At 63.2% G+C, this 25,527-nt stretch overlaps 2 protein-coding genes across 4 annotated transcripts in view; one reads left to right on the forward strand and one right to left on the reverse strand.

The window, feature by feature from the left end:
- Positions 1 to 274: 274 nt before the first annotated feature.
- ELAC2 (elaC ribonuclease Z 2) lies at positions 275 to 19,583 on the forward strand. The gene is made up of 24 exons (XM_039227303.1): positions 275 to 550; positions 1,023 to 1,073; positions 1,200 to 1,270; positions 2,303 to 2,367; positions 3,087 to 3,144; positions 3,871 to 3,939; positions 4,946 to 5,053; positions 5,746 to 5,804; positions 7,954 to 8,012; positions 8,139 to 8,211; positions 8,655 to 8,767; positions 9,704 to 9,799; positions 10,482 to 10,620; positions 10,727 to 10,812; positions 12,395 to 12,513; positions 13,924 to 14,020; positions 15,539 to 15,677; positions 16,058 to 16,096; positions 16,210 to 16,319; positions 17,130 to 17,229; positions 17,316 to 17,436; positions 17,570 to 17,648; positions 18,160 to 18,304; positions 18,712 to 19,583. The coding sequence occupies exons 1-24, from the start codon at positions 318 to 320 to the stop codon at positions 18,946 to 18,948; spliced, it is 2,466 nt and encodes an 821-aa protein (XP_039083234.1). The 5' UTR covers positions 275 to 317; the 3' UTR covers positions 18,949 to 19,583.
- The window catches only part of ARHGAP44 (Rho GTPase activating protein 44), a 176,942-nt gene continuing 170,966 nt past the window's right edge, over positions 19,552 to 25,527 (reverse strand). For 2 of the 3 annotated variants that reach the window (XM_039227305.1, XM_039227304.1), the window contains 2 exons: positions 24,130 to 24,510; positions 19,552 to 20,833 (listed from right to left, as the gene is read on the reverse strand). In XM_039227305.1, the coding sequence (XP_039083236.1) occupies positions 20,694 to 20,833; positions 24,130 to 24,510 (521 nt within the window). In that variant the 3' untranslated portion in view covers positions 19,552 to 20,693. Of the gene's footprint in view, positions 20,834 to 22,180; positions 22,230 to 24,129; positions 24,511 to 25,527 lie in introns of all 3 variants that reach the window. The other variant, XM_039227306.1, reaches the window with a different exon arrangement.

Raw genomic sequence — 25,527 nt, forward strand, 5'->3', positions numbered from 1 at the left:
GCTCCGCGCTCCCGGAAGTCCCGCCCCAAGCGAAACACAATTTCCGGAAAGACTCGACGCCGGGAAAGCCGGATAGAAATTGGGGCGGGGCCGTCCGGGGGCGCTCTAGCATGCCCGCACTCTATGGCCATCGCCAATTGACAGGCCGCGAGGGGCAAAGCACTTCTCTATTGGACGCGCGGCCCCGCGTAGGAGGGCAGTTCGGCGCTCAGCGCGTTGATTGGCTGGGCCCGCCACGCGGGGCGGAGGGGCGGGGCGTGGGGGGCACGCGGAGCCGGGCGACCCGCAGCCTTAGGATCTCGGGCGGAGGCCGGCGCATGTGGGCTCTTCGCTCGCTGCTGCTGCTGCGGTCCGCGGCCGGGCGCGCCATGTCGCAGGGCCCCGCCCGCCGCCAGCGGCCGCCCAAGGACCCGCTGCGGCACCTGCGCACGCGGGAGAAGCGCGGCGCGGCGTGGGAGCCCGGGGGCCCGAACACCGTGTACCTGCAGGTGGTGGCGGCCGGCGGCCGGGACGTGGGCGCGGCGCTCTACGTCTTCTCCGAGTACAACCGGTCAGGGCGCCGCCCCAGAGTCCGGCCGGGCCCAGGCGGCGCGCCCCGCCCGCTGCCGCAGCCGACCTTGGCCCCTGGGGGGTGCGGGATCCCAGATGCCCTGTGCCCCGCGGCCGTGGGGCTCCCGGGAGCCCCTGAGAGCTGCAGACGTGGGCAGGAGCGCCCCCTTTCCAGCCCGTGCGCCCCGACACGGGACCTCATGGTTGGCGTGTGGGGTGGTCTCTGGTCTGATGAGCCGGTGACGGGGGAGAGGACCCATCGCGCCCCGGCACCAGCCTGCTGCTTAGGTCCCCGGGTCCCTGCTCCTCCAAGGAGGGTGCACAAGCGGCATCCTCACGCCAGAAACGCAGCCCAGGAGGGCAACGTGCATTTTTAGGATTTTTACACCCCGCCCCCTCCCCCCCCCCGCACCCAACACTAACGCATCTGAAACCGTGTCACTGAATATCTTGCGGAATGTTTTGTCCCGTAGGTATCTTTTCAACTGTGGAGAAGGCGTCCAGCGACTCATGCAGGAGCACAAGTGAGTCAACCATTTTCTCTGGGGGCGGAGGTGATTGTGGGCCTTGAAGGCCGAGGCGAGTCGCGGGAGTGCTTCTCAAGCAGCCCAGGGGGTCCCTGTCTTGCTCAGATGTTTTGTCCTTCTTAGGTTGAAGGTGGCTCGTTTGGATAACATATTCCTGACCCGAATGCACTGGAGTAATGTTGGGGGGCTGTGCGGTAAGTATATTCTTTCTGAAGTCAGAGGCGGGAGGGAAGTCCTGGATTTTAGCCTGCCTTGGTTTTTTTTTTTTTGGGGGGGGGGGGGTCTGTTTGTTTTTGCTCATCTCCTGAGCCCATTGGAGCTGGACTCCTTTTTTTTTTTTTTTTTAATGCTTATTTTTGAGAAAGAGAGAGAGCATGAGCAGGGGAGGAGCAGAGAGAGAGGGAGACACAGAATCCGAAGCAGGCCCCAGGCCGTGAGCTGTCAGTGCAGAGCCCCACGCGGGGCTCAAACTCAGGAACCCTGAGATCATGACCTGATCTCGACCTGAGCCAAAGTGGCCGTTTAACCCACTGAGCCACCCAGGCGCCCCTGCCCTGGAATTCTTTTTATGCTCGCCCAGTCAGCTGCGGCATGAAAAGCTATGAGTCAGAAGGGCAGATATGAACACGAACGCTGCTTCCAAGCGTTACCGTCCACTTTGTTCATTGAGTTGCCGGACTGGGGAAACGTGCCAGTGAACCCGAGGCTGTAGTGGTGATGGTTACGGTAAATGCGCTTACCCCTGAGACTGTTGCCAGCTACATCCAGATGCCCGTGATCCAAATTACCAGTTATTCATGCCCTGCAACCGGGAAGGTCACGTTGCCTTGCTGCTAAGTTCAGTAAGCTCTGTGACGTGAGGACGAATGGGGTGGAGTGCTGAGCTCACCCGACCCTTAGAGCGGAGGCCAGGGCAAGGCAGCGAGGCCCCTGGGCTGCAGCGCCTGAGGCCGTCCCTTCCCTTGGTGTGGTCTTGCACCCCACGTGTCTCACTGCCTAACCCTGGTGCCAGGCCTGCCCGCTCTAGAGGCATCTGGGGAGTCTCCCGTGTCCCTCACACCTCCAGCAGGCGTCACTGCTGCATGTGGCCTGTGATAACTGAAGCTTGAACAAGGGCAGGTAGACAAACCAACCAAGGAGTTGGTTAAGTGAGGAGTGCGCCCCCTGGTGGCAGCTGCCGGGGAAGATGATGAGACGGCTGACCTTCCTCCCTCCCTCCCTCCCAGGAATGGTTCTTACCTTGAAGGAAACCGGGCTCCCAAAGTGTGTGCTTTCTGGACCTCCCCAGCTGGTGAGCCTCTCCTGACTTGGCTTTTGCAAGGCTAAACCCCTCCTTGTTTAGTGTTGACTCGCGAGCAACTTCCGTCTCCGCAAATTCGCCTTTTGCCCTCGGGAGTTAACTGATGGTGGAGTGAACCCTTCGCCTTTCAAGCTAGCGAGGCTGTGTGACCTCGCACAAGTGGCTTTAGCTCTCAGGGCCTCGGCTTCTGCCTCCGTGAGATGGCCATGACGTTGCGTAAAGTCGCGAAGGGTGCCACCAGGTACGCACATAAGGCGCGAAACCAGCTGGTTCCGTGTTTGGTACCAAGTGGGCGCACATGGTGAAGGTTAGCTCTTCCCCGAGGCCCCTTCCCCCCCCCCCGCCCCAGGACTTTCCTTCTGGGCCCCCAGAGCCCCAGGGAGAGGACGTCTGCTCAGGACCCTGCCTGACTCTCCGCCGGGCTGTACCCTGGCCCCCAGGCCCCATGGGCTTCTCACAGACCCTCGGCACGGCCGCCACTCCCCGGGGGTTGGTGCTCTTCCTCGGTTCAGTTTTGTCGCCGGATTCTATGTCTCACGAGTCGGGGAGCCCGTCCCCTGCTTATGGCTCAGCCCTTGGCTTCTAGTGCATAGCAGACACCGCGTGAATGTTTCCGTCGCGGCTCAGAATACGTGCTCCCCGTACTGCCTGTTGCCATTCCCTGCGTTTGTGCTGCCAGAACCTCATCTTTCCTCCTCCCTCTTTTCTAGGAAAAATACCTGGAAGCCATAAAAGTGTTTTCTGGTCCGCTGAAAGGAATAGACCTGGGTACGTTCCTGCCTCTGACGCGCGATCTGCCACTTCTGCCTTCCATCTGCCTCCGTCTCTCAAAGTAGAAACCATAAACAGGGGACCCCATGAAACTGTAAAAACCCGTGCTTCGTCGACAGGAGATGAAGTTTTTAAATCTTGCCTGTCGTGCTTTCCGTGCCCCCAGGTAGAGGCCAGAGATGCTTCTGGGCCTGTTGCCTTCAATTGCTTCCGGTGGGAAGAGGGCGTGCCAGCGAGGCTGCAGAGGCTTGTCGCCATCTGCGTCCCCTGAGCCCCAGCTCTGGCTCCGCTCCTGGGGCAGGCGGCCTGCGTCCCTGGTTGTTAAAGCTCCTCTTCCAGCATCACATGTGTACATTTCTAAAGCTCACCTATTTTTGAGAGAGAGAGAGTGCACAAGCAGGGGAGGGGCAGAGAGCGAGGGAGCCAAAGCAGGCTCCAGGCCCCAAGTTGTCAGCATAGAGCCTGACTGGAGGCTCAGACGCAAACTGCGAGATCTTTAAGCAGGTAGTGATCGGGATGTTTTTTTGTTTAGTGTTAACGGCCGATAAAAATACGTTGGTGCTTCTTTCCTAAGATTTGAAATTTACTCAGAAATTCTGCTTTTAGCGTAGCTTCCCAGCAGAATCCTAAGATCATTTGCTTGTGGTTGGTGTTCTGGAAAGCTCTTTCCCCCCAGTGTCCTTGTCCAGTGCAATCCCTCACTGTCTGTGGTCTTCCGTACAGCTGTGCGGCCCCACTCGGCGCCCGAGTACAAGGATGAGACCATGACGGTTGTGCAGGTCCCCATCTACAGTGAGTACGGAAGCCCCCTCCCCTGGGAGGAGGGAGGCGTGTGGGTCCCAGGCAGGGAAAGGGGGTGGTGGAGATAGAAAATGCTCGAAAATGGGCTTTGGGTGCCTAGTTTTGTGCTCTGAACATGATTAGGAAATTAAGATGGCTCCTGCCCATGAGGAGCTGATAACCCGACAGACACCTTGAACTCCCGTGTGATGATTCTGATGGTACTTGGGGCTATCGTCCCCATGCACCGTCCGATTTGCACATTTATCGCTTGGCGTTTATTTGCCACAGACGTTAGCACTGCTTTTGCCATGGGACGCGGGACAGGTTTGCGCTGGGAAAGTGTTTTTATAAACACTGATACTAACAGAAGCATTGTGAGTGGGTCAGAAGGTCCCGCGAACCTTCGCGGGTCCCAGGGTCGGACGATGTGGGTTTGACTTAGAGACCGTCTTCCTGTCAGGCCCCGCCACGTACGTGTCATCCGTGAGTCTGGCCATTCACGCCCCGGGCCAGGTTTTACTGATGGCGAGTGGAACGCAGGGCACTCGGGAATTTCCCGGCTGCCCCAGCCCCCAGAGGGGATACGGAACGGCCACGCGGAGGAGCGGACGGGCTTCTGTGAGACAGCGGCTGAGCCGGCCTCTGAGCTCTGTGATTTGTTTCCCTGGCCTGGACACATAACTGGCTGCAAAGTCACGGCCCTCCCACGGCGCCGTCCCCCTCGGCCTAGGTCTGCGCATGGCGGGTGGCGCTGGAGCGCGCAGGAGCCGCCACCTGCCTGCATCTTAGTCTGCAGACCCTGTTGAGTCCCTGCTGTGGTCAGGGCTCTTGGCTGAGCGGAAGCGGAAAGGCGATCTAAACGTCCTGCAGCCCAGAGACCCGGTGCGGGGGTCCCTGGTTGCTGTCCGGGGCCAGGCTGCATCGCGGGCACTCTGGCCCCGCCGTGAGCACAGCGGGCTCCAGCCCTGAGCTCCCCTCTGTGGGGTGGGGTCTGACTGCTTTCCATGCCTGCCAGGTGAGCAACGGTGTGGGGAGCACCCCCCTTCCCCGAGTCCAGAGGGACTCAGTCCAGGCCGGGCTTTGGATTCTGGATCCACCGAAAACGAGCAGCACCTTGCGGACGGTAACTTGGGTGTGGGTGTGGGACCTGGCCCGTGGGCAGAGGGTGAAGGTGGCCGTATAGAGCTCTGGGGCCGGTCCCCTGGGGGCCCTGGGTGGCCCCAGACTTTGTGTCCCGTGTGTCTGGGGGAAACTGAGGTCATCCACAGCCTCTCGCATCCTTCCTTAAGCGAGGGGGGTTCTCAGGAAGCACAGGGTGTTCGCTCAGACGACCACTCCCGCCAGTAAGCAGCTCTGCCCCTTTTCCCGGAAAGTGAGTTAAAATCCCAGGAGTAAAGGTGTCGGGCCACAGGGGGCGAGGCCGCTCGGCCCTCTTTGTGCCCCATCGTGTCTGCCGCCCGAGAAGGGCTTCCCCGCAGGCCTCTCAGCCCTCGAGTTCCGAGTTCCTTCACGCGTTCTCACGCGCTTAGAAAGCACATCACAACTTATTGTTCCTTCTCCGCGTCTGGATAAAACGTCACGTTTTGAAACGTCCCGCCAGCCATTTCTAAAGTTCTTCTGGTGGGCGATTTGCGTTTCCTGTTTGCTCGGCTCCAGGCGCGGGTAGAAGGTGCAGGGCTGCGGACAGAACACCAGCGCTTTCCCGGACCTGCGTCCTGAGCGCTTCTGTCCGGCTGGTGGTGCAGATGCGCCTCCGGCCGTGAAGCCCGCGCACCTTCACACGGGCCTGTTCTAACGGCGCCCCGTCTTCCGCAGGGCTTGGCCGCAGGACGCGTGGCAGGGACCCGTCCTTGGTCGTTGCCTTTGTGTGTAAGGTAAGCGCCTCCCGGGGGCCTTTCGGTGAGCGTCCGCTGGTGCTTGTCCCCCGGCCGCGAGGTGGCAGCTCCCGAGTCCCCTGTGCCCAGAAGGAACACTGAGCCCTGTGCCCACACTTTTATATGGTTTCTAACGCCCTTCCCGCAGCGGAGCCCGTCCGCCTCTGCACCGCTCGCGTTTGGGCGCGCGGCCGTCTTGCACTGAGAAGTGGGGCAGCCTTGTTCCCGCAGAGGAATCAGGCCGCCGTTCGGACCCCTCCGGCCGTCTCCGCGCGTGTGGTTGTCCCGTAGCCGCTAAGCCGCCAGCGCCGGGCCCACGGTCATGCCTGCAGCGCCCACAGGGCCCGTGTCTGCCAATCCGACCTTGGTCCGCTTCTGTGAAAATTTTAGGACAATAGAGTATTTTAGGAATCTGTTACTCACGGCCTATTTTTAATAGGGCTCTGCTTTAAAACTTCATTAACTGCAGCCAACGCTTTAATCTGTGGTAAGACTACACGTGTTGTCGTCTTATGGGCTTTGGTTTTTGAGAGCGACGTTGATTTTAAAATAAGATTTGTAATTTTCGCCCAAATTGTAACTCCAGCCAGGGAAAACGCTTGCAGAAGGTCCGTAGTAATTGTTATCAGTTGCGGGACCCTTGTATCATTTTTGTCAATTTATTTAAGTAATTTTTTTAATGTTTGTTTTTTAGAGAGAGAGAGAAGGCAAGCAGGGAAGGGGCAAAGAGAGAGGGAGATACAGAATCTGAAGCAGGCTCCAGGCTCTGAGCTGTCAGCACAGACCCCAACCGACGTGGGGCTCAAACTCACAGACCATGAGATCATGAGCTGATCCAACCTGAGTTGGCTGCTTAACGAACTGAGCCACCCAGGTGCCCTTGTCAATGTATTTAAATTATAGTAGGTTTTGTAACAGTTCTGTTGTCAACAGGCTTATTGGGTATTTCTGAGGTTTTAGGCAGTAAAATAATTTTCTTTTTAATGTTTGAGAGAGACACCAAGGGCAAGCGGGGGAGGGGCAGAGAGGGAGGGAGACACAGAATCCCAAGCAGGCTCCAGGCTCCGAGCTGTCAGCACAGAGCCCGATGCGGGGCTTGAACCCACGAGCTGTGAGATCATGACCTGAGCTGAAGTCAGACGCCGACTGACTGAGCCCTGGGGCCCCCCACATGTTTAAAGTAGGTTTATATGATACTCTATAAACAGCACCAGGCTCTCCCCGCCTTCCTCAGTAGAGGCCGCGGAGAGATGACGTGTGCCGTGTGGTGGGGCCGCACCCCTGTAGACCTGGCTGCCATCCCCGAGGCCCTGGCCCTTGGGTCCCCTCCGTGGTTGGCTGCCGCATCTGGGCCCTGCGCTCACCGGTGCGCCCTTGTCCCTCCTGTAGTCGGTGTGCTGCTTCCTGGCCGAGGGTTTGGACGGCAGCGCCGCGGAGCAGCTCGGGCTCTGGGGGCCTAGGAAAGAGGCCCTGCGTGGAGGGCCCGGGCCGTCCTCTGCCAGGACAGCGTGGCCCCCAGACCGCCGTTTGCCAGCGCGGGGCCTCGTGGGGTCGAGTCCGCTTCCCTGCCGTCTGCCAGGCACTCCAGGTCCTCAGGTGGGCACACGCCTCGTGGGCGGAAGGCAGCCTGGAGTAGAGGCGGGGTTTGCCTGCCACACGCCTGCAGGGCCTGTTACCTGCAGCTTCCGCCCTGCAGCCCGTTCGGGTCTGGGGGACACAGTGTACTTGCCCTCAAAGCATAACCGGACCTGAGTGTTGTGGTGTTGGACCTGAGTGTTGTGGTGTTGAGTGGTGAGAAAGAAACCGACATTAAAGAGAAAATCCGGGGCGCCTGGGCGGCTCCGGCGGTTAAGCGTCTGACTTGGGCTCAGGTCATGATCTTGTAGTTCGTGGGTTCAGGCCCCGCGTTGGGGGCTCTGTGCTGGCAGCTCATCCTGGAGATGCTTCAGATTCTGTGTCTCCCTCTCTGTCCCTCCTCTGTTCACACTCTCTCCCCCTCTCAAAAATAAACCTTAACACACACACACACACACACACACACACACTTTAAAAAGGTGTAAAACCAGAAAGGTGGTTAAAACCCAAGAAAAGTGCTTACAGCCCAGCGCCCTCCCTCACTGAGCTGACATCTGTGGTCTGTCCGTGGCAGCTGCACAAGAAGAAAGGAAACTTCCTGGTGCTCAAAGCCAAGGAGCTGGGCCTCCCGGTGTGAGTGGGGGTGCGTGGGGGGCTGTGGGGGCGGGCGAGGGCATGGGGGCACGTGGGCGGCCGTGGGGGCTCTTGGGGGGCCGTGTCCCCGCGGCACCCACTCACCTTGCCGGCCTCCTCTTTCAGCGGGACAGCCGCCATTGCCCCCATCATCGCAGCCGTCAAGGACGGGAGGAGCATCACTTACGAGGGCAGGGAGGTGAGGCGCCCCGTTTCTGGGACGTGTCCACCGTTCCCGCCGGGGCCCCGCAGACACCGCTCACTTTGAGGGAAGCGTGTCCAAGCTGGCTGCGTTTGGGTGTAGACGCTGAGTGTCTACTTAGGGTCGGGGGTCCTCTTCGTCGTCAGAAGGGTGCTCTCCCTTGCTGGACATACGACGGACCCCCTGAAGCTGGAAGTGGAGCACGCGGCCCAGAGGCCACCATGCTCTTAACCAGGGTGTTTTCTCCAGCGTCTCCAGACTTGCGCCCCCTGCAGGTGTGCTGCCTGCCTGCATAGAGGCATCGCGAGCAGGAAGGGGGTGGTGGTGCCCCTCCCACTGCTCTGTGGGTGCCCCGTGGGGACTCTGATGTGGGCAGCTTCCCGCACGCTCGCTGCGCCGGGCCTCTGCCCCGGGAGAGTCACCGCCTCGCTGTTTTGCAGATTTCGCCTGAAGAGATCTGTACTCCCCCAGATCCGGGCGTTGCTTTCCTTGTGCTGGAGTGTCCGGACGAAGGGTTCATCGAGCCCGTGTGTGAGAACGCCACCCTGCAGAGGTGAGGGGGGCCTTCGGGGCGGAGGAGGGTGTCTGCCCTCCTCCCCGCGGGCGGGGCTGGCCTGGCACTGCCGGGCGGTGGGCTGTGGGCAGCACACGGGCGCGGAAGTGAACTTAGAGGTGACTGCAAAGCCCAGAGCCCTTGCAGACAAGATCAGCAGGTGCTTAGAGTGCTAAGTCCAGGACAGATTCTAGAATTTTTTTTTTTTAAGCTTGTTTATTTTGAGTGAGAGAAGCGTGTGTAGGGAGGGGCAGAGAGAGGGAGAGAGCATCCCAGGCAGGCTCCGCGCTGTGGGCACAGAGCCCTTTGCAGGGCTCCGTCCCACGGACCTGAGATGAGATCAAGAGTCAGAAGCGTGAGGGAGCCTCCCCAGGCGCCCCTGGACTATTTTTACCTAATTGTTCGCTCGGCTGCATCGGACCTGTTGAGGCAGGTCTGACGTGTGTGACAGGCGTGGTCAAGGCCTGTGTTAAGGGACCGGCGCTAAGCCTGGGACACGTGTGTCCTGATACTCTGATGGCAGGGGCTCCGCGCTCTCACGTCGTGCAGAAGAGGGGACCCGTTTGCAGGCCGGCATCAATCCCGGGGAGCTGTGACCCTGCGGCCTGTGCTTTCACTTCCCCGTGTTCTGCCTGCAGTTCTCCTGATTCTGATTTACGTGCTTCGCTTAGTTTTGGGGTGCCCGTCACAATGGGCCCTTTGGGGCCTGCCGTCGCTGCGGGCAGCTGCAGCAGCCCCTCCGAGGCCCGCTCCCTCCGTGGGCGAATCTGGGCACTTGGGTGGCGCTGGCTTCGTGTTTTATCCCGCCGTGGGCGGCAGAGCTCCTAGGAGCTCACGCACAGCCCCAGGGCAAGCGCGCTGCCCCTCCCTGGCCACGGGCCCCGCGTGTGGACATGTCCCTGCCCAGGGCCAGACGCCACCCTGCCCTCCCCCCAGGCACCAAGGGAACGCGGAGGCCCCCGTGGCGCTGGTGGTTCACATGGCCCCGGAGCGCGTGCTGGCCGACCCCCGGTACCAGGAGTGGATGGAGAGGTAGGACGCTCCGCCTCTGTCCCCTGCGTCCGCTGTGTCCCCCCCTGCCCCGCCCCGCCCCGCCCCTGCCCAGCAGAGCCTGCGCCCGTGGGGGGAAAAGCCGCCGCCAGGGGGCGCCGCGCGCGCACATCCCGCTTGGGCTCCGTGTCCCCGGCAGTACCGCCGCCCTGGCCGGGCCCGGGGTGAGGCTCTCAGAAGAGAGCAGCGCAGAGCGGCCTTGGTCCACTGAAGGTGCAGCGCGTCAGGGGCGGTGTGCTCCTGGCCGCGCTCGGGGCCGAGCGGAGAGGGCGCCCCCTGGCGGCCAATCTCAGCACCGGGGGGACCGGAGCAGGTGGTGTCCAAGCCGGACTCGGAGCGCACGGTGACGTGCTGGGGTTCCAGGTCCCCATCCTTCCAGGCGGCCCCTCCGGTCCTTCCCCGATCGCCGGTTCGCCGTCGCCTCCGTGCCTGGAAGACCGGAGCCCTGACCCGTGTGGTCCGCTTTCCTTGATGGCTTGTCACCTGCCCCGAACTCCACTGTTTCCCAGCCCGTGCACGCGCCGACGGCCTAGCTCCGTGCTCTCTGGACTCGGAGCAGAGCAGCGTGACCCGCCCTCCCTGAGCCCCTCCAGCTACACGTGCGCTGCTGCCCCCGCGCGGGGTCCCCCCTGCCGGGCGCATGAACACGCAGTCTCTGCCTTAGGTTCGGGCCCGCCACCCAGCACCTGGTCCTGAACGAGAGCTGCGCGTCCGTGCACAACCTCCGCAGCCACAAGATCCAGGCGCAGCTCAGCCTCATCCACCGCGACATCTTCCCCCCGCTGGCCGCCCCGCCCCGCCAGGTGGCCGCCCCGCCCCCGCCCCGCCAGGTGGCCGCCCCGCCCCCGCCCCCGCCCCCGCCCGCGGCCCGCTTCTCCCCGTGCGCTGTGCGTGACTCCTCTCTTCCAGGAGGAGCTCCCTGCTTCCCGTGTGCCCACCGTCCGGGGCGAGTGTCTCCTCAAGTACCAGCTCCGTCCTCGGAGGGAGTGGCAGAGGTCAGTGCGACTCTGGGCCCGCGGAAGGGTCTAGAACAGGAGAGCCGCGTAGTGAGTCCCGCAGCCTGCGCGGGCCACGGGGTCTGGGTCGCGCCCGAGCTCCCCCTGCTGCAGGCAGGCCCTGACGGCCGGGGAGGGGCGTCCCGGAGCCAAGTCCCCAGCGCAGGCGGGAGGAAGGGCCAGCGGCGACCCTTCCTCGGGCTTTCCCGGTGACGACGGGACAACGGGGAAGTAAGTGTTGGATGGAGAAAGTTAGTCGCCCGGCATCCTGTCCCCCGAGAGAAGAGGTGCCGATTGTTAATGTTTTCTTGTTTAAATTGGAACGCGTGGGGCGTCTGCGGGGCGTCTGTCCGCGTGTCTGCGGAGCCGAGTCCTGACTCGGCCTCTTTCCCGGACTCGCTGCGGGGTGTCTGGTAACTGGGTCTCTAACGCGTTCCAGACGGGGTGTTGGTTCTTGTTAGATGTTTCTAGATTTTTGTTGTTCTGCTGAACCACTGAGTGTTCGTATGCAAGCGTCTGAGGGGACCTCTGTTCCTGGGGGGGCCCTTGGATGTGGGCTTACCGGGTTGGGGAGGGAACCTCTGTCCCTGGGGGGATTCCGTGGACATGGACTTACCGGGTAGGAAGGGACGCTTCGGAAGGCACTTGCAGAGCGTTAAGCTGCCGGCGGGCAGGCTCTCCCAGGGCTGCGGTGTCCCTGGAAGCGCTTCCCGCCTGCCACGTCTCACGATGAACGAGTCCCCAGCGCGCTGAAGCTTCCAGCCCGCCGCAGCGCCTGCATTGTGACCGCACGCCGTGTGCTCCGGTGCAGGACGGCTGGGCTTCTTCAGGTGTCAGAGCCTGCGGTCCCCCTGGGCACAGAGGGTTCCTAAAGCTGTGCCCGGTGAGCCCGGCCGGGACCCAGGGGCGCACAGTGCAAGTGCCCAGCCTCCCGCGTCGGACCCGGGGCGCTGGGCCTGGCCTCCCTGCGGGAGCGCCAGGTCAGGGTTAGGACCCGCTGAGCGAGCCTTGCCGGTCTGCGTGGTGGGGACCAGCCACGCTGCATCACCAGGGCTTTGCTAGAAATGCCCCTGTCAATGCCTGCGTTTCCACGGGGTTCCTGGTTCTGTGGGCCCGTTAGTGTGGCAGCCACTGCTCCTGGGCCACACACGTCCTCTGGGGCAGCCTGCTCGTCTCCCCTCCTTCCTCTGGCTCTCAGGGGAGGCTGGGCAGTGTCTGGAGACACTTCTCATTGTCACAGTCCAGGAGGGCATGGGGGTGCTAGTGGCATCGAGTGGGCAGAGGCTGGGGTGCCACACAGGACCCTGCCCCGAATGTCAGTAGTGCCAGGGTCCTGAGATGTCAGGAGGGGCTGAGCTATTCAGACCCCGCTCTTGAGACCCCCACTCGGCTGAGGAGTAAGGGTCCATACGGCAGGAGAACAGAGCTGCCCAGGGTCTCTGTCGCCTGTGCTTCAGTCTTGATGCGGAGAACCTTCTGTGGATCGTGTCCATAAGTTGATTTCGGACACCCCCATTGGTGTTTCCCTGAGGCTGCGCCCACGTTGGTCACCTGGTCGGCTGAGATGCTTTTCTCCCTGCAGGGATGCCGTCGTTAGTTGTAATCCCGATGAGTTCATCGCCGAGGCCCTTGAGCTCCCCAACTTCCAGGAAAGCGTACAGGAATACCGGAAGGCTGTGCAGGACGGCGCCCCCGCTGCAGGTGAGCGGAAGACCCCAGGACGGCCTTCCTCCCCTGGCCGCTGCTCTCTGGCGGCGCTAAGTGGGAAGTCCGCACACACCACCTGACCTGCTCTGGTTACATGAGGTAGTGCTGTTCTGTCTTGACCTGAGGACACTGGCGCCTGCCCCCCCCACCTGTCCCTCCCCCACTGCCAAGACGTGGTAAATCAGAGTGTTTGGTGATGGCGCCCAGCCGTTCTTTACGAGGCACACGCTGGGTGCAGCAGTTCTGGGAGCTCCTGCCGGGTTTCAGAAAGCTTCTGGACTGAGCCGACTCGGAATCTAGTCCTGGCTTTGCTACTAAGGGTCCATGGGAGATTTGGCCACGACACTCACCTTATTGAGTGACACTCACCATTGCTTCATCAGCAAGAGCAGTTGGGGGAGCTTGGTGACCTTTGTTTCAGGAGCTGGTTTTTCTAGTGTGCTTTTCAGCTAACGATAGAAGTAGAGAAATGTTGGACCGGAAAGCGGTTGGGTGTTCATGGGGCCAGATGGCCTTTCACCCATCTGCAGTCTGCTTTTTTTAAAAAAATATATTTATTTTTGAGAGAGAGAGAGCGCGCACATGGGAGGAGCAGGGGGTTGGGGGACAGAGGATCTGAAGCGGGCTCTGCTCTGACAGCAGAGAGCCTAATGTGGGGCTTGATCCCATAAACCACAACGTCATGATCTGAGCCAGTCAGATGCTTAACTGACTGAGCCACCCAGGCACCCCCAGCTGCAGTTTCTGCATGGAACTCCACCTGGGTGGGTGTAGAGTCTCCCCTGGAAGTAGCTTTCTGGTCTGTCTGGGGAAGACTGACTTCTCTCACTTGACTTTTGAGTTTCTGATTGCATTTCGGTTTGTGATTGCATTTGCGTTTGTGACTGCATTACTGGTTTGCGTGTGAAAGACCCATCTGGATCAGGCCTGTAGCCATGCAGCTGGAGCTTATCTAGCTGGCTGATGCCATGGAAGGGGCCTCAGCTTCAGAGCCATCAGATCTCTCTAGGCTAGTCTTTCTGGTCCTGCCTCTGCCTTTTCTGCACTAGGGAGCTTGCTTGCGTCTCCCCTGAGCCTGTTTGCATTCGCTGTAAAGCTCTTGGTGGTAAGAGCTGGATGCCAGGCGGACACCCGTCCCTTGAGGTAAACGATTCACAGCATAAAATCTCCTTTGTTACCTAAAGGAGTGAGAGCGCTTCTTTTCAAAGAAGGCCTGTGGGATTTATTTGTTCCTTTTCCCAGCTATTTACCCACAAATGGCCGGTGCAGGGAGGGTCCTCACATGAGGACCTGCCAGGTGGGTTCAGCAGCCTCTCCTGGGAAGGGGGACATAACTCCTCGTGGCTGAGTGCTGGCTCACTTCTGACCCACAGAAAAGGACTCTGTACGTGTGTCTTTCCATAGAGAAAAGCAGCCAGTATCCAGAAATCGTCTTCCTCGGAACGGGGTCTGCCATCCCGATGAAGATTCGGAACGTCAGTGCCACGCTTGTCAACATAAGGTACCGCACCCCCGGGAGCCCGCCAACTCCCAGAGAGAACACCCGTCCCGCCGCCCAGGCCGATGGGGAAATGCAGCCGCGCAAAATCGCGGCGGCCTGTCCTCTCGGCCAGAGCGCCCGGGAGAGGAGTCCTGGCGCTAATGTGTTTCATAAGTAGTCTCAGTAGCTGGCGCCTCTGCCATTCACCAGGCTCGGTGCCCTGTGCTGCCTGTTGATGAAGACAGTGGGCCCTGCTACCGTCTGTGGTGCACCTGCTGAGAAACCACTTCGCTGCATTTTAACATTAACCCTATAAAATAGCGATCACCCATTGCCTTGATCCTAAACTAACATTCAGAGAGGTTATCCGACCACTGGTCACGGCAGATCTGGGTATGAGTTGGTGTCTTCACTGCTGCGCCAAGCTCTCCCCTGACCAGTTCCTGCGGGCGCACTGAGCTGTCCCCTGGCCGGTTCCCGCGGGCGCACTGAGCTGTCCCCTGACCGGTTCCCGCGGGCGCACTGAGCTGTCCCCTGACTGGTCCCTACGGTGCACTGAGCTGTCCCCTGACTAGTCCCTGTGGTGCACATGGAGCTGTCCCGATTCGTCCCCGTGGGCGCACTGAGCTGTCCCCTGGTGGAGCGGCTGCGAGGCTCGCCCATTGGTCTCGTGTTGGGTCCCTGGGTTTGATTGTCTCGTGTTTGTGGCATTCTCGCGCATGGAGAGGCTAACCTGGTGCCGGCCCGTGTGCACGGCACGTCTGCAAGCTCACTTACAAGGTGCACGTTGACGTCGCTCATGCACAGGTCGGGGACGGACCCCTTAGGACTCGGGAGGAGCGGTGGAGCGCCTGGGGGCCGAGGGGCTCCGTGATGGGGCTTCTCCTGAAAGCCCCAGGGGGCACCTGAGCCTGACGCATTTGGTCTGGAGGCGTTTCCGGAACGCAGCGCCTGCCCGGGAGGTTCGGGTCTGTGCTCTGGGCCTTCTCCCTGGGGCACGGGCACGGCGCCCCCGCTGGATGGCCTCTCCTGAGGAGGACGAAGGCCTGCCGGTGACCGGCCTCCCCCTGCGGAGCAGAGGCCGACCGGCTGTCGGGGGGACGCCCCGGAACCCAACCCTGTGAGCGGCTCACGGGGGCCTCGGCTGCTGCCCGCCCTGCACCTGCGGGTGGGGGCCGGGCTGAGGGGCAGGGGCTGCTGGACGGGGGGAGGCACGTCCACGGTGCCAGTCGCTGCTGCGGGTTCAGCTTAAATAACCCAAGGCGCCTCCTCGCCACTAAATGGCTCTGTCCTCCCGCGTCACTAACCGGGCGCCAGCACTCGCCGGCCCGGGCCCTCTGCGTGTTTGCAGTCGTTTCCTCCGTGTACGAGCTACAGCGACCGGAGTCGCCTCTGCCCGGGGACCGGCCTCTCAGCACGAGAGGTTCCGGGAGACGCAGGAGGCCCGCGGCCGCTCGCCTCCCCCCTCCCACCGTCTCCCTGAGGCCCCGCAGACCCAGGCAGCCTTTCCGGCGACGTGACCGTCCCCATCGTCTGCAGCCCCGACAGGTCCCTGCTCCTGGACTGCGGCGAAGGCACGTTCGGGCAGCTGTGCCGGCACTACGGGGACGAGGTGGACAGCGTCCTGGGCGGCCTCGCCGCTGTGTTCGTGTCCCACCTGCACGCGGATCACCACACGGTGAGCGGCCGCTGCGCTCCGGCGCCACCCCTCCCTTCCCGGCTGTTCCCGGCTGTGCCCAGGGCCTTGGCTCTGCTCTCGCTCATGCGGTTGCTCTGCTCCCTGCGCTGCCTTGTCTGCCTGTCTGTCTGTCCCACTGTCCGTCTTGAACCAGCTTGCCTTCCCGCGTGGCCTCTTCTGCGGGGAACCTCCACCCCCCCCCAGGGCCAGTGAGGACCCCAGGCTCCTGCTCTGTGCCTGGTCACGCCGCCCACGGCCGGCGGCTGGGAGGGAAGTGGGGGCGGCTGCGAGAGGAGGACCCCAGGGCCCAGACCTGGCGTGGGGGGGTGGGGAGCGGGCAGTGGACTTCCGACCGGCTGACGCGCCCCCTCTCCCCGCAGGGCTTGCTGAATATCCTGCTGCAGAGGGAGCGAGCCCTGGTGAGTGCGCTCGCCTTGACTGCCCTTCGAGGTGGCCGGCGCCGTCGGCCACACCTCCTGCCCCCCGAGTCCCCGTCCCTGACGCGGCGCTCCCTCGGGTGTCCTTGTCTCAGGCGTCTCTGGGAAGGCCGTGTCCCCCTCTGCTGGTGGTTGCCCCGACCCAGCTCAAGGCCTGGCTCCAGCAGTACCACCACCAGTGCCAGCGCGTCCTGCAGCACGTGAGGTGAGCGGCCATCCCCACAGCCGTCCCCTCTTCTGTCCCCACTGCCATCCCCCGCGGCCGTCCCCGTGGCCTTCCCCACGGCCTCCCCCACAGCCGTCCCCAGTGCTGTCCCCACTGCCGTCCCGGAGACCTCCACGACCGGGGCATAGGAGGCGGCAGAGCTGGGACCCCAGGGCGGAGACCACTGACAGTTTCTGCCTTTCTTCTCAGCTCTCCTTTAGGTGCTGCTGGTTCCCAGCCTCCGCCTACACCCCTTCCCTCCCCTCCGCAGGCAGCCGCCCCGGGGCCCAGCGGCCGGGCAGGGGTGGGCACAGCGGGCCCCGGGCGAGCGGGGGTGGGGTGGGGTGGGGTGGGGGGGTGGGGTTCGTGCGCCCGGGCCCTCCCCTCGCCGTAGCCTCGGCGGCCTTCACCCACGAGGTCCCTTGCCGCAGCCTTGGGGTTTGGTTGGGCTCCTTTTAATTGACAATTCTTTTCTCTTAGAGACGGATTTAAATAGTTTTTCTAATAACCATTTTGGGGCTTTCTAGCCAGACGCTTGAACTTTGAGTCACATTAACATTTTTTCCCGGGACACCCGGGTGGTTCTGCGGGTTGACTGACTGGCTCTTGATTTTGGCTCAGGTCATGATCTCACGGTTCATGACCCTGAGCCCAAGTCGGGCTCCGTGCCGACAGTGCAGAGCCTGCTTGGGATTCTCTCTCCCCTTCTCTCTGCCCCTCCCCCAACTTGCCCTCCCTTTCTCCGTCACATAAACTTAAAGCATAAAAAATTTTTTTCACATTCGCCATTTAACTCTTGTCTTCTCCCAGCCTGATTCCCGCCAAGTGCCTTCAGAAAGGGGCGGAGGCGCCCAGCCCCGAGGTCGAAAGGCTGATTGGTTCGCTGCTGGGAGCTTGTGACCTAGGGGAGGTAAGGGGGCGCCTGCAGGCGGGAGGGTGACGGGCACGGCCTGGGCACAGCCGGCAGCCCTCCCCTCCCCCACCCTGCTCCTTCAGTTCCAGACCTGCCTGGTCCGGCACTGCAAGCATGCTTTCGGCTGCGCGCTGGTCCACACGTCCGGCTGGAAGGTGGTCTATTCAGGGGACACCATGCCCTGCGAGGCTCTGGTCCAGATGGGTGAGTGCGGGCGGTGTGGGCGGGCGTGAACCTGGGGAAAGTCAGTGTGGACCGCGGGAGGGCGGGGTCTCCCCGGGGCCCAGCGCTTCTCGGGCGGAGGGCCCTGCCCCAGTGCCTGCTGCTTCTTCTCTAGGGAAGGACGCCACCCTCTTGATCCACGAGGCCACGCTGGAGGACGGCCTGGAGAAGGAGGCCGTGGAAAAGACACACAGGTAGGGGAGGCCCGCTCCCTTCCCCCAGGGACCCCTGGAGCCCCCTTGCGTCAGCCCCGTGGGGAACGACCGAGCTCTCCAGAGACGGTGTGACATGGGGCCGGCCGGCTTCCCGCTGGGCCGTGGAGGCCCCTGCCCTCGTTTCTGCACCGCTGTCGGGGCGGGGGTGCTGGCTGGGGCGGGAGCGGGTCCCGCACATGTGCTGGTGTAAACGGAAGCCCGGGCAGGGAGCTGCCTGGGCAAGTGAGGGCCCGCTTGGGTGGCGGGCTGCTGCTGGGACGATCGTGTGTCACCCCAAGTGAGAAGCTCCCTACCTGCTCTCTGCCCTCATGGACACGGTCCCGGCCTGGGCTCCCATCTGGGGCCGTGTGCAAAGAGTCTGGCCCTCAGGGGTTTGTAGGCAGCAGGGGTGTGGACAGGGAATCCCCCCAGCCTTCCGTGGGTGCAGGGTGAGCCGGAGCCGGCGTCCTTCGGGCTGTCCCCCCACCGGCACCGGCTCCCTCTGTCGCAGCACCACGTCACAGGCCATCGGCGTGGGCGTGCGGATGAACGCGGGCTTCACCATGCTCAACCACTTCAGCCAGCGCTACGCCAAGGTCCCCCTCTTCAGCCCCGACTTCAGCGACAAAGTGGGGATCGCCTTTGACCACATGAAGGTCTGTGCCGTGCGGGCTGGCGCTCCTTGCGTGGGGGACTCAGGGCCCAGGGTAGGGGGTTCTGTCCATGCCCCCGCCAGGGCCACCAGTGGCTGGAGGGCAAGGCCGACCTTCCGTGGAACCCTCGGGCCAGACTGCCACGTCCGGAGTTACTGAGGGGTCAGGCCTAGCACCTGCTGGGGAGTCGGTCTTTTCTCCTCTCTGTCCCGCCCCCCGCCCGGGTGAGGATGGTCTCGTCTCGTTAGGCCCGTGCAGTGTGGCTCCTCAGCCAGCAGCGGGGAGGCTGCGCCCCCTTCTCCAGAGGCTTCCTCCCCCAGGGCCTTGGCCTTTCTCCCCCTGCCCTTGGCCGACAGGACGGCGGGGGACCTGCCCCTGACGCCCGGCCTGGTTTTCCGCTCGCCTTCCAGGTCTGCTTTGAGGACTTCCCCACGGTCCCCAAGCTGATCGCCCCCCTCAAGGCCCTGTTTGCCGGCGACATCGAGGAGATGGAGGAGCGCAGGGAGAAGCGGGAGGCGCGGCTGGCGCGGGCGGCCCTCCTGTCCCAGGAACGGGCGGCTGGCCCCGAGGACGGGGCGCCCCAGCAGAAACGGGCCCTCGCAGAGCAGCCCCAGGGCCCGCAGAGCAAGAAGGTCAGGGCCCAGTGAAGGCCCGGAGGGACCCCGGACGCGGGGGGCTGCCGTCCTCTGCGTGGTAGCCCCGCGTCTGCCCCCCGCCCCGGGGCCTGGCGGGAGCTGAGGGCCCAGCCCTGGAACGGGAACTGCCGGACGGACAGATAGGAATTAGGGGCAGACCGACACCCAAGGAAGTCACATGGAAAACCGCGTGCCCACGGCTGGACGGGACTGTCCGAGGACCCGGGACTCCAGGGACCCCGTGTCGAAGGACAGAAGGCAGTAAGGGCGCCGCGTGGCACCGGAGTGCTTTGCGCCGTCCTGCGGCCACCCCACCGCGGCCTGGATTGTGACCGAAGTCCAGCCGTGCGGGCTCGGAAGACGCAGTTCGGGGGAGGCCGGGACCCCCGGAGCCTGAGGCGGCCCCTCCTCCTGGGATTTCGCAACGCTGAGGTCCGAGCTCCGGACACCAAGGGAGTTTCAGCGATGAGCCTGGCGTGTGCGCCCTTCCCTCGCAGGAGGGCGTAGGTTCGAAAGCGAGACCGAGGGTGTGGCCGAGCGAGCCCCGGGCTCTGGTCTCCTGCGGGAGGAGTGGGCCCAGCAAGTCCCTGGTCAGAACAAGAAGATAGGCCACGCTCAGGGATAATAAATCTATTTTAATAACATTACTTTGGACAACTATTTGTACATGTATTTAAAGGTAACTTTCAACCCCTGGGCTCCGTTAACAAGTCGGGTCCTGAACCGTCCGTCCGTGCCAGGAGCGAGCGAGGCTGTGAACATCAAAAGGTGGCAAAATCCCACCCTCGGGGAAGGTTACTTTACACGTGTCGGGAAAAATAACGAAGCTTTTAAATTTCTCAGTGTACATCTGTACACGGGGTTAGTTCGGCTCAAATTAAACAAATATAGATTTCATATGTACAAATATTATAGCCTGTATAGGTAGACCGCATCTATTTTAAAAGGATAAAATTGGAACGTTTGAGTTGGCATGCATGACCCGAAGCCTCTCTGCCTGGATCCCCACGTGGCGCTGGGCTCCCCGGTGCCCCCGACCCCGCGTCACCGAGGGCCGCCTTCCCTCCCTCCACGCTGCTGCTGCCGTGAGCGGGATTATTGCTGGTCCCTGGGGCCTCCGGGAAGGGGAGGCCGGCATCGGGGCCCAGTGTGGCACTGAGATGCCCGGCCGCGGAGGTTTCTGGGGGACTGGAGGCGCCCTGAAGATCAGCTTTGAAAGTCCTCAGTAGAAAACGAGAAGGTAGTGACGGGAGCCTTCGGTCACACGGTTGGGAGAAACAAAACCCTCAGGAAGGGAAGCAAATTTTGTTTTAAGCCATTGACTTTGGAGCCCACGTGGCAGGGGCAGCCACGGAGATTGTACACGGGCCGTCTCTGCCCCCCAGCAGTCACTGGGCTGACGGTGGGGAGACACCCCCCCCTCCAGCTGTCAGAGCCTGGGGGCAACCGCAGGTGGAACCGGCCCCCCCCCCCACCCCCAGCCGCAAACGACCTTTCTGACGCACAACCGCACGGTGGAGGGGGTGCCCCTGGGTGTGGAGGCTGAGAGTGGGTCAAAATAGGCACAAAGTCAAAAAGGCAGAGATCAAACGAAAGGCCAAAGGCACCGCCCCAGGGAACAAACGAACTCGCACCAACACGGCCCGCGCAGGCCAGAGGGGACCGTGCAGCACGACTCCAGCCTCAGCCTCGCGCGGGCGGGGGCCGCACAGCCGCGAGCCCCGGGGGCGCTCCGGGGTGGGCGGGGCCTGCGCGGGTCAGAGGGCGGTGCTCTCCGACTCCTCCTCCGAGTCCCTCTTCTCTGTCACCGAGTGTCGCCGCGCGTGCTCCAGGGGGCTCAGGCGCAGCGGCGGCCCGAGCTCCACGTGGATGGAGGGGATGTCAAAGTGGACGAGATCTGCAAGGTGGCGGAGAGAGGGGCGGCTGAGGGGCCGGCGGGGGCACCCCACCCACCGCAGGGGGTGCTCTGCTCCCTCGCGCGGAGGTTCACCGAGGAGCCCCGCGCAGCCCAGCGCAGCCCCCCGCGCGCCCCCAGGCTCCGTTCTCCCCGTTCTCAGAGGGGAGGCTGCTTTCGGGGCGGGGCTCAGGGACCTCAGGCCGCGGGGACAGACCCCCTGTCGGCCCCGGGGGAGGCCCCTCCTGCAGGCACTGAAGGCCATTCCTTCCGGAGAGGGGCGGGAAGGCTGGGCCCCAGGTAACGGGGCTCAGCACCCACCACTCGGGGCCTCTGCGAGCCGCCAAGGCCAGGCGGGTCGTCCGCCCCCGGTGTGCTCCCCGCCCCCCTTAGCTGGCTCCCCTTCTGGCCCCACATAGCCTTGCCTGGGGGCAGGGGAGGTGTTCCCAGGAGGGGATGGGTGGGAGCAGGGGGCGCCTTTAGGGTATTTTTTAAAACCAACATTCAGCCCAAGGACAGACAGACATCCGGACATACACACAGAATCTCTGGGACAAACGTCCTCCTGTCACCCCGCCCCCCCCAAACGGTCCTCAAAACGTCCTTCCAGCGTGTCCTCGTCCCCCTGAGACGGGGCCTTCGGACGGACTCGAAATCCCGTCTGTCACCTTGTGAGTGTGACCTTGGAGCCACAGGCCGGCTGCCACCCCGGCTGTTCCCTGGGGGCGCCTGGCCCCGGAGCAGGATGGCGGGAGAGGCGCCCCGCCGACTGCCGGGAGGGGGACCGCCTGCCCCCAGTCTCCACAGGACCCAGGGCCTGGCAGTTTCCATGGAGGGCGGGAAGGGGGGCGGGGGCGCCCCTTCTCCTCACTTTTGATCGCGAGCATCTCCTCCGTGTGGGCAGAGGAGACGCGGCAGGGGCCGGGGGCCGTGCCCCCCAAACCCTGCGAGGCAGAGGGCCGGCCGCCTACGCCGGGGTACGAGCCTCGGCTGAACCCCACTGCCCGTGGGCGCCTCGGGCCTTGCCGGCTGTCAGCCCAGGGGACAAGTTAGAGCCCGCTCCGGAAAGTGGGGGTCACCGGTGGGACCTCACGGCCACAGTGCCGGGCGGGACCCTTCCGGGCCGCGGCCTCCGGAGGGAGGGGGCGCCCGGGTGCGGCAGAGACAGAAGTGGGGGCGGCCAAGCCTGCGCGCGCCCCGTCGCCCAGCGCGAAGCCGGCGGTCCCCGGAGGCCAGAGCGGCGCGCGGGTCCCCGGGCGGGCAGGCGGCCCCCGGGCGGGAAGGCGGCCGGGCCCCCATGCGGGCGGGGCGGGGCCGCATGCAGAGCCCGGCGGGCGCCGGGGCGCTTACCCGGAGCTCCCCCGCGCGCGTCCGCAACCGCGGCCCTCGCGTCACACGGCTGCAGCAACACAGCGACAGGATTCGGAGAGAGGAAGAAACACGATGAGACACGAACGGGACACGGAGACGACGCCGAGCAGGACATCGGTCGCGCCGCACCGGAGTGTCACAGAGGAGACCCGTGCGGACGGACACAACGACAGCGTGCTGCCAGAGAACACGGACACGCCACGGCGCGGGGGGGGGGGGGGCGCACGCAAGGTCAGCAGCTCCGGACCCGCCCAGCGGGAGGGGGGGCGCAGGCCCCCCGAGCCTTCCAGCGCCCACGTTGGGCCCCCAGTGTATCCACCGAGGGTGTCACCACCTCTCCGTCTCTGTCCAGTGACAGCCTAAGCTCCTTGCCTTGCTTCCCGCACTTTCCTGGGGGACCAGGGGACGGGAGGAGGGCCCCTCGGGCTGACTCAGGGTGACCTTGAGCTCCTGGGGTCACCTGGGCCCCTCCCCCTGTCGAAGCATCACCACCGTCAGCTACCAGCGGTGGGGGGCGCTCACAGCGGGTTTGGGAGGAGGACTTTCCTTAATTTTGTATGGGCCTCGGGGTGGACGGCAGCCGCTGTACCTTCAACGTCAGTCACCTTCCGAAACAGAAGCCGGGCCACCAGAGGCTGCTCCCCCCAGTATGTCAACCTCCTGGGCCGTCCCAGGCGCTCGGACTAGACAAGCCCGAGGGGGCTGGACCCCCAGGCTCACTCACCCACTCGAGGGAGGCGGAAAAAAAACTCACTCTCTGGGAGGGGCGGGGAGACCTAGGGGTCTAAGTACCACCCCGTCAGAAATCACAGGGGACCTAGGACCTATAAGACCCCGCTGTCCCCTGAAGCACGGATGTGTGCAGATGTGTGCGTGTGCGCGGGCTGCAGTGCATGCACACGGTATGTGTACCTGTGTGGGCGGTATGTACCTGCGTGCAGGAATCTGGGATTGGTGTAAAGTGCGTGGGGATGTGGGGCGTGTGTGTGCACACATGTGTGTGTATGCATGAGTCTGGGGTGTGTGCACGCACACCCCAAGCTGCCTCACCTCCTGCTACTTGGGACCACACAGAACAGATAACGCCCGGGCTTTGTGCCACCTGGTGACATGCAGGGCCGACATGTGGGCCAGTTCTAGGCCCAGACACAGCCTCCCTGAATGGGGGAGGGGGGAGGGGGGAGGCTCTAAGGACTTCAGCGCCACTGCAAATAGCCCGAGTCTCTAACGCCACGTGGGCAGAGTCTCTGGGGAGACATTTCAAAAACTCACCAAATGGTTTTTGCTAAATGTGTTTGTGATTTCTCCCTTTTACATCTTGGGGGGGGGGGGGGGAGATAGCTCCATCTCTAATTTTTAAACTTAAACAAAACTGAATTGAGAGGTCATAGGCTTGGCCAACAAGAGCCTCCAAGGACCGGGGATGGCAGAGATAAGCGTCTTTCCTAAAACTGACCCTTCCCTAAATAGTGCTGGAAATACGGTTTTCTAACAAGGCTTATTTTACTAGTAGGGAAAAAAACGTGTTTAGCTCTTGGCCTCTGTTCTCAAGGTCAGGGGCTGCACCTACGCGCGTACCTGGGCTCCACCCAAGGAAAGCGGCCGATAAACTCACCTGTGCCTGCACCAGCCGGTCTGGATCCCAGTCGGGCTCCCGCCCTGTCCTGAAGCCCCGTCCACAAAGGACTCGGGGCTCAGCCCCAGCCCCCCAGATTCAGACAGAATCAGAACCCCACACGGGCAGGCGTTCTGTGGGGAGCAATCTCCTAGGAAGCGCATCTGCGGGACAATCTGGATCCACTGAGCTCGTGGCGGGAGCTCCCCAGGCCCTGCACAGCTTGTCAAAGACAGTGGCACTAGTGACCCCTGCACAGGGCGCAGCCGGCCGAGGTGCGAGAGGAAACGCGCGGGCGCCGCGGCTTGGTTACCTGTGGACATGCTCTCCCCGGGGGCCATGCCGTCGAGCACGGGGTGTTCCGTGGACTGTGGACTCGGGCCCGGCAGGCTGACCGTCGGAGGCTGGGGGGGCGGCAGCGTGGGTCTCTGTCGGGGCTTGGGAGTGGGCCGCGATTTGGCCGCGGCGGTCGCGAAGCCGGCGGGAGAGGTCAGGGGGGGCGCTGCGGCGGCCGGGGAGAGCTGGCCCGAGGCCAGGGAGTACCCCTGAGGGTAACTCAGTCCGTAGGGTGAAGGGGTGCTCGGGGGCGTGGGCGACAGGCTGAGCGGGGACGGCTGGCAGGCAGAGAGGTCAGTCACGGCCGCCGGCTGGCCGAAGGGGACCTTGGGCGGGATGGGTGCCAGCTTCTTGGAAACTGAAAGAGAAAACGCGAGAACATACACACACACTCGGTTGTCAAATGTGCCTGTTGACAGCACGCCCTCGCCACCCCCTCACCCACGCTCCCCCCACCCCGCCCTCCCCGCCCCCGCGAGCAGCCAGCACAGCTTTAGAAAGCCACCCACTGCAAGGTTTCGTGCCTGTCCATCTGCTCGCTCCCTTCTCCGCCTCTTCCCGGACCCCCGCCGGGATGTGCATGCAGCCCTGGCCAAGGCGGAGGGCACGCTGCCCACACGCGGCCGGCGGCCCCACGTCCCCTGGTGGCTTCCGAGTGCTAGAAGGCATCGAAAGTGTGCTGAGGACAGGTGGGGAGTCCATGACGCGGGGTCCGAGGAGGACGCTCAGAGTTCACTTGGGGACACTGGGGCCGGGCAGGGGGCCACGAGCGAGTGTCTCATGGGACTTTTGGCCGAACCTGCCCCCTGGCTCCTGGCAGAGCGACTGATGCCCCCGGTCCTCCAGCCACAGAAGCACAGCGTCTCTCTCGCCTTCCCTGTCCTTCCCCATCGTTGCTCCGAATCCTGTCTACTGGTGGCTTTCTCTCGAGAACTGTACCCTCTGGGCGGAGACTTTGCAGACACACCGCGTGCTCCTTAGGCACATCTCTGCCCCAACCCCCCTCCGCGCTGCCTTCATCACCCTTTTTATTTGCTTGACCTTGCTACGGGATGGCACAGAGTAAAGATGAAGCGGTAAGAGGGACGAAGTCCAACACTTGGAAGCCCGCGCCGACGTGCACACGTTTGTGGAGAAAGCGATCACTAACGCGTCAGAATTAAGCGAGGGCTGCCGTGGGCTACGCTGGTTCCAGAAGAAACTTCTAGGTGCTCAAGGAGGCACCGGGGACTCTCCTCCCTCCCCCACCACGGAACATCTATTCCGAAGTGCTCTGTGTGCGTAGTGGACAAGGATGCGATCCCACCAACCTGGGTTCAAGTCCCTACCGCGTCTTAGCCGCTGCGTGCCCTCCGCGGTTCATCGAAACCTCTTC

The sequence above is a fragment of the Hyaena hyaena genome, unplaced genomic scaffold (assembly GCF_003009895.1).
Source record: "Hyaena hyaena isolate Hyena2069 unplaced genomic scaffold, ASM300989v1 scaffold_27, whole genome shotgun sequence".
In the NCBI taxonomy this organism is placed as follows: Eukaryota; Metazoa; Chordata; class Mammalia; order Carnivora; family Hyaenidae; genus Hyaena; species Hyaena hyaena.

Bases quoted from the DNA above. Each gene is read 5' to 3' on its own strand.
- ELAC2 (XM_039227303.1), top strand. From the start codon at position 318: ATGTGGGCTCTTCGCTCGCTGCTGCTGCTGCGGTCCGCGGCCGGGCGC. The intron at 10,621-10,726 runs GTGGCCGCCCCG...CCTCTCTTCCAG, and splicing joins TGGCCGCCCCGCCCCGCCAG to GAGGAGCTCCCTGCTTCCCG. The intron at 17,649-18,159 runs GTAGGGGAGGCC...CCTCTGTCGCAG, and splicing joins GCCGTGGAAAAGACACACAG to CACCACGTCACAGGCCATCG.